We start from the raw sequence: 12,387 nt of genomic DNA, 5'->3' as shown, positions 1-12,387 counted from the left end.
CAATTGATTTCTGTTAACGTGGCATGTTTTCATTGGTTAAAATTAGAAAGCTGATGCCCGGCTTTCGGGGCAATGGCCTTCCCTCCATACCCTACGCCTACGGTGGACCGACCGGTGGAGTGACATCATTGCGGTAATTCTGGCTCCGCATAGAAAAAGTCTATGCATCGCCCAACTTCCTCCGTTAGATTCGCGATGCTAATGACTTTCAACCGTCGGTATTACCAACCCCCCGCACGTGTCGACGGTTTATGCGGATAATGGATTTGTATTGGCAGAATTTTAAAAATAGCTTAATTAAAAATTAATTAAGACAAAGAGCAATATTTTTTAAAAAAATAAAATACCAAAAAAATAATTTAATTAGCATTTTATTAAAGAATGCTAATTAGATTGATGCTTTCTTACAAAATTCTGTTTAATATTTAATAAATAAATAATGTATAATTAAAATTCTTGCATTTTGCTTACAAGAATGAAGAATGTGGTGAGAGCTTGGATTTTTAATAAACAACCCAATTTCAAACAATATATATGATCTTATAATAATTATTAAATCAAATAGGCAATTGAGTCGGCTGATTCAAAGGAACCGTGTCGATTCTAGGCTATTTGATGCTGAAGTGTTTTCTGAATGGATAGAATCGGCTTTATGATCAACTCACGATTGAATGGTCCGATCCAAATTTTAAAACCTTGCATGATATATTTTAAATTTTTAAGAAAATGCTAATCTAATTAATAATTTCTTAATAAAATACTAACTTGATTAGCATTTTCTATAAAATTTAATTAAATTAGTGTCTTTGCACCTTTTAATTTTTTATAATAATACTTCTTTTACTTAATTAATTTTTAATGAAGTTATTGTATAAATTTAAAAGTAGATGGGTGTTTTCAGACTTGTGACGGCTAGGCAGAGATTAATGCCAAAATATTTATGTCCTTCGACTTGACTGTGGGAATTTGGCTAGAAACGCTGACTTCTTGTCAAAGTTAAGGTGTGGGCAATTTTTTATAGTTTTTATCAAGGTTTTAAAAATTGTATTGGATCGGCCCATTCAACCGGTTGAATTGAACCGGACGGTCGGTTGATTTGTCTTCCATTGGATGTTGTGTATATTTGTTCAATCCCATAAATCATATATAATACTCATGATCTACATAAATTTGATCGAAAAAATATTAAAAACATAAAATCCTTGAAATTAGAAATAGGGTAAAGCTTCCATACAGCAAGACGAGCAAATCTTCCAACATGTCCGACTGACGAAAATCGCTTCACAGTCTCCAATTAAGTCCTAGCTTTTTCTATCTCTCTATTATATTTTCTCTCTTCTATGTTAGTCGAAATTAATAGGAAAAATGAATGAAAAAGATTATTTCATGACATGACTTATAATGAATTTATAATTTTTTTAATAAACTAAGTAATTATATTAAATGAATGAAAATGCCTTCTTTGTTAGTCGACATCCCAAGTGATATGATTGTGTCCAAATGAACTTAATGATATTGAAGAATCAAATTATCTATAAATATTACATACTTATAATCAAATTAAATGGTACAACGAGTTGAATCCAACAAGCTCGAGATCATTTGATTATAACATTATCAAGACACTCAAGTACGGGATAATAATCTAGGATCTACCATTCAACACGTCGTGGAGGGTTTTGAATCAAATGGTCTATAAATTTTGCGTACTAATTTTATCAAAGCATCCCTCTCAAAAAAAGCTATAAATAAAGTTTCATTTTAATCCTACGTACGTGGCTGAGATTCGGGAGCTGAAATAACTAAATTAAGAACACTGTCATATTTTCTCACAATCACCATCAAATTTATCAGAAATAAGTATAACTCTATAAATCTTCTTTGAGTTCAAACAAAATAATGTGTTTTGATTCTGCTAAGATTTCGTTTAGAACAATTTTTTTTATTGATTTTTATATCAACTTTTTAGTTAAAAAAAGTGTTGCATGCAATGAAAAAAAATTGCGTTCAAAAGCTATCCCAAATGAAACCTAAAATTCAAGTGATTCCAATAAGATAATTCCTCCAGCACAAAATATCAGCCTACTTTTGAAAATCCAATCAAGGTTAAACTACATGGGAAAACGTGGAAGGCAAAGATGAAAAGGGCTCAGTAGTTCCTCACTGAGGTTTTTAAGATCAATGACAGTAATTTGTTACCAATTAAAACAAGGAGACAAGCACTATTCTGACATGGAAACAATCAAGCGAAGGCCAATTCTACCCAATGCAAAGAATCCAAGAATTAAGATCTCCTTCTATGGCCTCACTGTGATAATATTTTTTTTTTGTTAGTTGTTCTAACATTGGATAAACTTCTAACTAGTTGGCTTAGGGATTTATATTTATTACTCATTTAACTTTCTGAGCTACTCAACAACTAGTTAATTATGCAATGCATGGTGTGAGACTCAGAAAGCATATATGCTTGAGATTTATTTGGGACGGCCGTAATTTTTATAATTTATATAAATGATTATAAAATTATTGTGGGGGAAACATTTTTTTTAAGTTTATATAAAAAGTAGCATCTTAGCACAATTTTTTTCAAAGTAATGTAAAATAGTAGTTGTCAAATATAAACTGTAATTATGATCTAAAAAGCAATGTAGTAAGAAAGCTTTCTCAGATGAGGCCTAAGGTTTTGTTTGGGATAGATTTCTTACTGTTTTCTAAAGAAATTATTCTATTACAAAATTTATAGTTTAAAAACTTTTGTACTTGTTGCTGGTTGGAACATTCGCTGGAATAGAGAGATATAGGGTTTAACATCCAAGCTTTGTACTATCTAACACATGAACATAAAAAAAGAGAGGAGTGCAGTATTCAAAAGAGACACAAGAGTTTTTATGTGGAAACCCCTAAAAAGAGGCATTGTGCAGTTGTAAAATTCACTAGTATTTGCAATTGATTGCATGTTATGCCCTTGGTCAAGAGAAGGGGTGTTGGCTCAATGTTACAAATATAAATCATATAAAGCACAATGCATCATTAGAGTTGGAAGAATCTAGTGACATGATAGTTGTTGTTAGTAAAGTGTTGTCCTGCTCGTTTGGTCGGTAGGACCGTAGTTGGGTGACGGTGGTTGAAGGAACCGTAGTTGGTGAGCAACAGAGGTCGGAGGGACAGTATTCAGTGAGCTATGGTGGTTAGAGGGATTGTAGTTAGCGGACGACGATTGTTAGAGGGACCGTAGTCAACAGGTGACCAAGGTCAAATGGACTGTAGTTAGCGGGCGACGATTGTAGGATGGACCGTAGTCTACAAGTGACAGAGGTCTGAGGGACTGTAATTGGTGGGCAATGATGGTCAGAGGAACCATAGTTGATGGAAGATCGAGGTCAAATGGATCATAGTTGGTAGGCGACTGTTGTATGATTATTGTAGTCAATGGACGACGGTGGTCGGAGGGATCATACTCGATGGGTGATAGAGGCTAGACGGATAGTAGTCGGCGAACAGTGGAGGTCAGACGGACCCTAATCATTAGGCAACAGTTATAGGAGGGACATTATACAACAGTGACAGAGGTCTGAGGGACCATAGTCAATGGACAATGGTGGTTAGAGGAACTGTAGTTGGCTGGCAACGGTTGTCGGAGAGATCATGTTCGGTGAGAAAAGGATGTCATAAGGATAGTAGTCGATGGACAACGAAGGTTGGAGAGATCGTAGTTGATGGGTGACGAAAGTATAAGGGACCATAGTCAATGGACAATGATGGTTGGATTGATTGTAGTCGACAGATGACCGAGGTTAAAGGAACCGTAGTTGGTGGGCAACGATTGTCGGAGGAACCGTAGTTGACGGATGTCAGTGTTCGGAGGGACTGTACTCTGGGAAACAGTGGTTAGAGTCCGACGAAGGTAGGAGGATTAATTAAGGTCAGATGGTTATCGGCGAATGGGATGTGGTTCGGCAATGGTCAACGGCCGCGCAGAGTTCTAACGACATTCAGCGGGCAGGCAGTGGTCCGACAACAGTCTATAGACGAGTGGTAGCCCCTTGACGGTCGGCGATCAGGCGGTGGTCGATGGAAGTTCACCTGCGGTGGTGCCTAGGTTCAACTCTATTATCCTTAAAGCCTCAATAGGAGGGACCATAGTCGACAAGTGACAGAGATCAGAGGGATCATATCCGAAAGGACAACGGGGGTCAGAGGGACCGTAATCGACGGGCAACAAAGGTAAGAGGGACCATAGTAGGCCGGCAACTGTGGTCCAATGACGGTTGGCAACCGGGTGGTAGTTCGACGATGGTCGGGTAGTGGTCCAGCAATGGTCGAGTTAAAATACGATGACAGTCGGCGACCGAGCGAGAACCTAGCGGCGGTCGATGGAAGTTCGCGGCGATGGTGCTTAATTGGGTGGAGCTATAGATCCTTGAAGCCTTAGAGCTCACTCTCCAATCTCAAACAAAAGGTCTAAGCCTGAGAGTTTATTTATAGATTTTTTATAGTAGCATGCCCCATAATTATGGAGAAGATATGGGGAAGATTCATAGTGCTCCATCGGACGGCCCATATTGATCCCATTGGCTATAGAGCATTCATCAAGCATTTAAGTATCATAATGATGTCAGAATTAAGTGATCTTGAGAATTCATCTCGTCGAGAACTATAAGAAATCTATACGTGGATATTATCTGACCATCCAATCTATGCTTTGAACCTTCTAAATGTGTTTCGATCCCTTGATTAATTTGGACATATTTGGGCTTAGATTGGACTGATTTTGGCATCGTTAGGTTCGTCTCATTGAAACGTTCAGTTTGATTATAAGCTTGTTGAAATTAGAGTTTGAATGGCCCGAATTTAATATTGAAAGTTTTCAACTTGAAGATGCTTCGAGATTTGTGCTCGATCAAGTTTATTTTTGGTGATGCATCAGTACTAAAAAAAATTGTCTCAAACAAAAGCTAAGTCTCACCTTATGTTGTTTCTCGTTTATCACAATGCACTGAATGATTATGTATGGCTTTATCAATTTACTAGAAGATGTAGCTCTTTGTGACGATCTTAAACAAGCATTTTTTCTATAGCTATATTGATTTTGGCTTCGCTTGCAACAGCTTTATTATTGTTTTCTATAGCACTTTCTAGTTAAAAATTTTATCGAAATAAGTGAAAAAAAATAATATTTAAAAGCTATCCCAAAGGAAGCCTTTGTAATCATAAATAGAATTGCGAATTTTGACGCTAAAATATTAATAAAAAAATGTGTTTTATGACAGCTGATGTTCAGTACAAGATGAATACAAAATGTATAATATATACCAACATATATAATAAGTAAAATGTATACAATATCATGCACGTCACGAAAGGATAAAATATATCGTTAAGGTTAGATTTTGTCAATTCATTAAGTTCACGATTGCTAACACTTTAGCTTATTGGATACGAGGATCAATTTTACCCAAATCTTGCTGTAAACTTATATCTAGGTTCTGCTTAAGGTTTCTTTACCATGGAAGGATTAATGAGAAAAAACTCCATCTTATTGCCTGGAGTAAAACTGCTTTACCTACCAGGATGGGGGGGCTTGGCATTCCCTCCATCGAGGCGTTATACCATGCTAACTTCTGCTCTTTTTTATGGAGGTTTTTTACAATAGATAATTTAACTATGACTTGGTTTAGAACCAAATATATTTCTCCCTGGGAGCCTATCAATTCTATGGCTTCAAAATTCTGGAAGCGAATTTATGCATCTGCTATGTTGGTAAAGGGAAAATTTTCATTTGCTATTTCCTATAACTGTCAGTTATCCATGGAATGGGACCACTGGTGCAGTGGTAGGTCTTTACATGATATTATGCCCACATTTAGATTCATGAATCCACTTGTGAACTGTTATTTAAATGTTAATAGCTGGGCTCTCCCTTCCTCCACCCCTAGTTTACTGCTGAATGAAATTGTGGGTATTAACATTTGTGAGCAACCCATGGTGACCTGGGATGGCTCTGTTAATCCTTCTTTCTCTACATTTTACGCGAGCTATTTTACTCATTTGGAAGAGGTTAGTTGGCACAAATTTATATAGCATAAGAGGAAATCTCTTCGTTTTTCCTCCTACGCCTGGATGGCTTTGTTGGGAAAACTCAAAACGCCTGATCTGCTTCTTATGAAAGGGATAAATGTTCTTTCGGCTTGCTCTTTTTGTTCTAACGGAAGTGATAATCACTCGCATCTGTTTTTTGCTTGTGATTTTACTTATTCGGTGATTGTTTCTTTGCTGCCACCTCTGGAAGTATTTCTTCTCAAGCCTAATTTGTTGCAGGCTTTTGAGTTTTTTTAGGATTCACAGGATTTCTGTAGTTGGGAAAAAAACTTTTGCTACTTTACCATTTGCAGCTCTATTTACTTTTTGTGGAGGGAAAGGAATACAAGAATATTTGAAAAAGTTTGGAAAAGCCCCACTCATCTTTGTGGCATTATCCGACAGGCCATTTTGCTAAAGTGAAAAACTGGAAATATTATGATGATCTCAACAGGCGTTTTGGTTTCAATGGTTAATTCAGGATGGATCGATTGGTGGTTTTGGTGGGCAATGATGCCAGTATTGCCTTCAGGCTCCCTTGGAGGGCAGGGGGGGGCGTTTGCCAGATCTTCATTAAGTCGTTTCTACTGCAACCAGGGGCCTATGTCCGATCGTGGGCAATACCCTGAGCCCAATTTTGATCTCTTCCACCTAGTTTTTTTTATCTTCTTGCCTCTTTTTGGTTGACTATTTTGCTGGAATTGTATTTTCCTTTCCTTTTCAAAGGTTTTACTTTTCACATGTAACTAGTTTTATATGAATGAATTTGGGCTAAGCCCTCTAATTTCCCCAAAAAAAAATATCGTTAAGGTTAGGTAAACATTAAATAATTTAGAAGATTAATTATATCTGCCCTTCAAAATGCTAATACATATTAAAATATGTAAGATTGCATACAACATTAATATTAATCTAATGTATGTTAACAATAAGAAAAAATGTAAATCCAAAGTACCAAAAAAAAAAAAAAGTAAAGCTCCTACTCATTATCATCATGCATGTTGTCAACAAAAAAATTATGGCTTGTTTGAGATGATTTTCTTAATATTTTTTCGAGCATTTTTTTAGTACAAAAATTTTAATTTTTATTAAAAGATTCATTTAAAAATAAAAAAAACCGTCTTAAATAAAATCTAAATGATTATAAAGTGATATAACTATAAATTATTTTAAGAGAAAATTAAGCTTATCGTAAAATACTCTAAAAATATTACACATATAGCAATGAGGATATAACCCTAAGCAATAAAAGGGGGTGTAAAGGCATCCTTAAGGTCAATAACCAGATAAATTATTCTGTGCGGTCATCGAACGGTTCGGAGGTGAATAAGGATATGCCACGTCACCCAGTACACAACTAAAAAGTGACGTGACGTGTCCTGATTCGCCTCCGGACAGAATTCGGTGATGGCACAAAATAATTTTACCATTAACTAAGGCATCATTTGAGATAGCTTTTTTGTTATTTTCTAAAGGAACAAAAAGTATTTTGAATTAGAAATTTTTGTATTAAAAAACTGCTTTAGAAAACAGTAAAAAAATCGTCTCAAACAAAGCCTAAGTTATGCATCTATGTTCTTAATCTGTCATTTTTCATGGCCAGAAGATGATTCTTCATCCTATGAGCCTGATGGTCTTGCATCACTTTAGCTCAATGAGTTGGAATACTTAGCCTCATCATGATTATCAGTCTTCCATCATCTCCTCAAACAATTTTATTATTTAGATAAAAATAAGAATTAATTATATTTTTTTTGGGACATTTAGGCCAATTAAGGCAAACACACACACACAACGCATACACAGACTCGAACCTTGGACCTCTTAGTTGGAACTTGGAAGCATAAGCTCTCAACCAATAGGCCAAGGAGAGTTGTGTTTAATTATAAATGTTAAATTTTAAAAACATGTACTTATTAAACTTAATAGCAAATTTTGTATTATGACTTTATGAACACTACTATTTATACAATTATAAAGCTTAATAGTAAATTTTATATGTTGATCAATGTTGATTTTACAATAAGAATTGAAGCATAACATAACATATTATACATCTAGCAATACATGCATATATGAAACTTAATAGTAAGTTTTGTATGTCGAGCAATGTTAGTTATAAAATAACTGAATTAAAACTAAGGCTTCGCTTGAGATAGTTTTATTATTATTTTATAAAGCTGTTGTAGAAAAAAAAAAATTTAAAGCTTTTGTGAAAGCAGTTTTCTAGGATAATTTTTTTTGATAGTAAGAAAAAACAGCGACCAAACAAAAGTTATGATTACTGTCTTAAAAACAAAGCAAGAAGAAAGCTATCCCAAACAAAAACTCAATGTAAAACATTTTGCATTTGTGAATAAAAGGATGAGCTCATATATTTACTTGCTCAATCATGCAAACGATTCTACACTCCCAAGAAGCTACTCAATTATAACTCTGATCCCTATTTGAATCCTCTTCATTCTCAAGATCTTCATTCTCTTTATCCTTCATATTCAAGGATAATATTTTGTCTAGTAAGTATTTTCTTTTTGGAATTGAAATATGAATATTAAATAACATTTCCTTTTTAGGTTAAACAACAACTTCAAGCCTTTATCCCACTACGTGGGGTTGGCTACATAAATCCTTTTTTTTTCCATTGTGTCCTATTAAAAGTCAGATTCTCGTTTAAATATAATATAGAAAGGTAATTCATAATATTTTCCAACCAAGTCTTTTTAGATCTGCCTCTACCTTTCTTAACATAAGTCAAATCTAATACCTCTACTCTCCTAACCGGGTCATCGGAAGACCATCGTTTTATGTGACCAAGCCATCTAAGGCGACTCTCTCTAATCTTATCTTCTATTGGAGCTACTCCAACCTTTTCATGTATATGCTCATTTTGTATCATATCTCTAAGGGTAAAGCTACTCATCCACCTGAGCATCCTCATTTCTGCCACACTTAACTTACTATTATGCTTCTCTTTTAATGGCCAATATTCGGCACCATAAAGCATTGCAGGCCTCACTACCATTTTATAGAATTTTCTCTTAAGTTTGAGGGGCGCTTTTTTATCACACAACAAGCTCGATGCATTTCTCCACTTCAACCATCCAACTTGAATTCTGCTGATAATATCCCCATCTATTTCACCATCACTTTGAACAATAGATCCAAGATATCTAAAACATGTACTCTTATTAATGACTTGATCGCCCAAAATCACAATCCCCTCACTAGGTCTATTACTACTAAAATTACACTCCATATATTCCATTTTAGATCTACTCAAGCGAAAACCTTTAGAATCGAAGGTTGACCTCCAAAATTCAAGTTTACCTTCAACTCCCTCTATAGTCTTATCAACAAGAAGAATATCATCAGCAAAAAGCATACACCCAAGGTACATCCCTCTTGCAAATGTCTAGTGAGAACATCTCCATGACTAAAGGAAAAAGATATGAGCTTAAGGCTGATCCTTGATGTAACCCAACCGAAATAGAGAAATACTTGGTCAAACTACCTTTTGTTTGAATACAAGTAATAGCTCATGCATACATATCTTTAATGATTTGAATATAATCTTTATTAACTCCTTTCTTTGCAAGAATTCTCCATAGCACTTCTCTTGAAACTTTATCAATTGCTTTTTCCTAAATCAACATATTATCATGTAGATCCTACTTATTTTCTCTATATTTCTCCATCAGACCTCGTGATAAATGTATGGCTTCTATAGTCGACCTAGCCGGCATGATGAATCCAAATTTGATTTTGAGAAAATTAGTAACACGCTGCCAACATATGCTCCAATAACTCGCTCCAATAGTTTTAAAGTATGACACATTAACTTAAATTTCTCTATAATTCGCACAATCTTGTGCATCACCTTTATTCATAAAAATAGGAATTAACACCCTCATTCCTTTTTTTTTAGGTTAAGCTAAGCTAAAAAATTCCAATAAGGGCATCAACCTCCTCAATAATTAATGTCTTTATGTACTGATTTTCTTGATTAAAAATGGTTTGATAGTTCCCAAACAAGGTTTGCGCAAATTCCCTTATTTTTTCTTAACAAAAAAAATGTTAAACAGATAAAAGATTTTTTAAATAACTTTATGAGTCATTTGGTAGGAGGATTTATGCCGGATTTGAGCGAAATCCAGCCAATAGCCTAAAATGCAAAACCAAATCTAACAGCAAATGAAAGCTGATGCGACGAAAATTCCGCTTTTCGTGCTAATCCAGGATTTTTGAAATCATGCTTTTTGCCGGATTTTCGAAATCGTTGGCTTGATAGTCCCGCTCGTTAAATCAATTTATAAACCAAACAATCACAAGAGATTTCATAGGATTTATTATGAATTGTACAAAAGTTTTCAGGATTTTAGGCACCAGGGATTTCGAATCTGGATTTAGCGGATTTACGAAATCCTACTTTAATCAATTCCTTGGTGCTTAGGGGCTGCAAACGAACCGAGCCGAGCGGAGTATGTGAGTGTTCATGTTTGTGCTTATTTAAATATCAGCTTTGTTCTGTTTGGTTCAAAATGTTTGTTCGAGCATTAAGCATTTGTGTTCATGTTGGTTCATTTTAAATTAGTTGAGTGTTCATGTTCGGTATGTTTCAGTAATGTTGTATGTTTAGTATTTATCAAGCTTGTTTTCGCTGACATATTTAACTAATTTTTTTAACTATAACAAACACGTTCATGAATATCCTGAAACAAACAACATTTATAATAAAAGCAATTGTCTATATTAACAAAGGTAAATGAAATTATTTATATTTATTATTATTGTAAGTCAACATATTAATTATCTTTCATCGAGCTTATTCAGAGTTCAAAATGAATACACGAAATCAAGCTTTTATCGAGCTTAATGTCGAGCTTGTTCACGGAATTCAAATTGATGTTGTTCGCGAACATAATGAACGCGAACGCAGTATGTTTCAAGTTTGTTTATTTTAAGATCGAGTATTTAAAATATTGTTCAAATTTGTTTTTGTTTACTTAATTAAAACAATCTCAAACGAGCTTTAATCGACGAAACAGCGGTAGCTTCGTCGAATTGTTTTGGGCTTTCGCTTGCGAGCCCTTGTGGGCTATCAAACAGCGCCTTAGAGAGAGAGAGAGAGAGAGAGAGAGAGAGAGAGAGAGAGAGAGAGGATCATTTCGAGCTTATATGCAAAAACCCGCTACAAACTCCACTAATAAATAACACGTATACATAATGAAAAGTGAAAATACATCAGAAGTAATCTAACATACAGTTCTCTATGATAATTCAAACAATTTCACTGATCATTTCACTGGTCACTCCACTCTTAGAAACAGGTCTCCAGAACACAGCAGCAACACAGTGCAGCACAACTACAAATACAAAAAATAGCAGTCACAAGTTAGAATAAAGCTTTTTTACTAGTCTTCAAGCATTATAATAGACTTGAAAGGGCCATTAATGACCAATAAAATCTTAATAGGCTTACCATCCTTTCCAGAAACCATCGTCATCGCCGCGACTCTTGGTCTTGGCCGGAACCTGCTGAGGGTAAGCAACATCGTCATTTGTAGGGTACCCTACTGGAGGAGGTGCAGAATAGGGTGCCTGTCCTTGTGGTGGGAAAGAGGTTGGCGTTGCAGGGTAAGCTGCATCATTACAAATTGTAGCAGGAAGCAAAATAAATCAGTCTTCTTGTTATATGAAAATATTAAGGAACAGAGTAGATTCACAATACAAAATAATTATTTTTGGGATTTGAATCTTAAACAAGTGTGCCTTAGTGTAAGATTTTCTTGATTGATGGTAATTAAAATCTTCCTACTAATAAGAAACAATCAACATGTATAATGAGTTCTTCTAATCAAGTCTGTCTTACAGTGTAAAATTTTCTTGCTTGAAGGTAACTAAAATCTTCCTACTAATAAGAAAAAATCAACCATATATTATCAGTTCTTCTAACGATCACAGCCTTTAGATTCCAGTAACCATCTTAGGAGATGGCTTATAAAACGGTGGGGAAATAGAAAGATCAAGATTACTATTTTTCTTCTTAGCAAACACTTAAATAATGATCATTACTACCATTTTCTCCAACAGAAGAAGAGAAAAAGATACCAAATTAAGAAATTCACACGAAAAATACTAAATCAAATGAACTACCTTGAGGATTAGCCTGCGCATAAGAAGCCATGTTTGCTGAATGATGACAGAGGAGAAGATTGAGAGAGAAATTGAACTGTATATATGATATTGATCTGAATACAGATCCATTGTTTGCTTTAGTATTTATAGCTCTATCTGATGAAGGCTTTACTT

General features: G+C 34.9%; 1 protein-coding gene across 1 annotated transcript; it reads right to left on the bottom strand.

The window, feature by feature from the left end:
* Nucleotides 1–11,249: 11,249 nt before the first annotated feature.
* LOC110116183 (cysteine-rich and transmembrane domain-containing protein WIH2-like) lies at nt 11,250–12,387 on the bottom strand. Its single transcript, XM_020849670.2, has 3 exons — nt 12,232–12,387; nt 11,558–11,717; nt 11,250–11,441 (listed from the first exon to the last, which is right to left on the bottom strand). Exons 1-3 carry the CDS (start codon nt 12,260–12,262, stop codon nt 11,396–11,398), a joined length of 237 nt encoding a protein of 78 aa, XP_020705329.1. The 5' UTR covers nt 12,263–12,387; the 3' UTR covers nt 11,250–11,395.

Source organism: Dendrobium catenatum, unplaced genomic scaffold (genome assembly GCF_001605985.2).
Source record: "Dendrobium catenatum unplaced genomic scaffold, ASM160598v2 original_scaffold_235663, whole genome shotgun sequence".
NCBI classification, from domain to species: domain Eukaryota; kingdom Viridiplantae; phylum Streptophyta; class Magnoliopsida; order Asparagales; family Orchidaceae; genus Dendrobium; species Dendrobium catenatum.
Note: the sequence above shows the minus strand (reverse complement) of the source record. Positions and strands in the feature narration are given on the sequence as shown.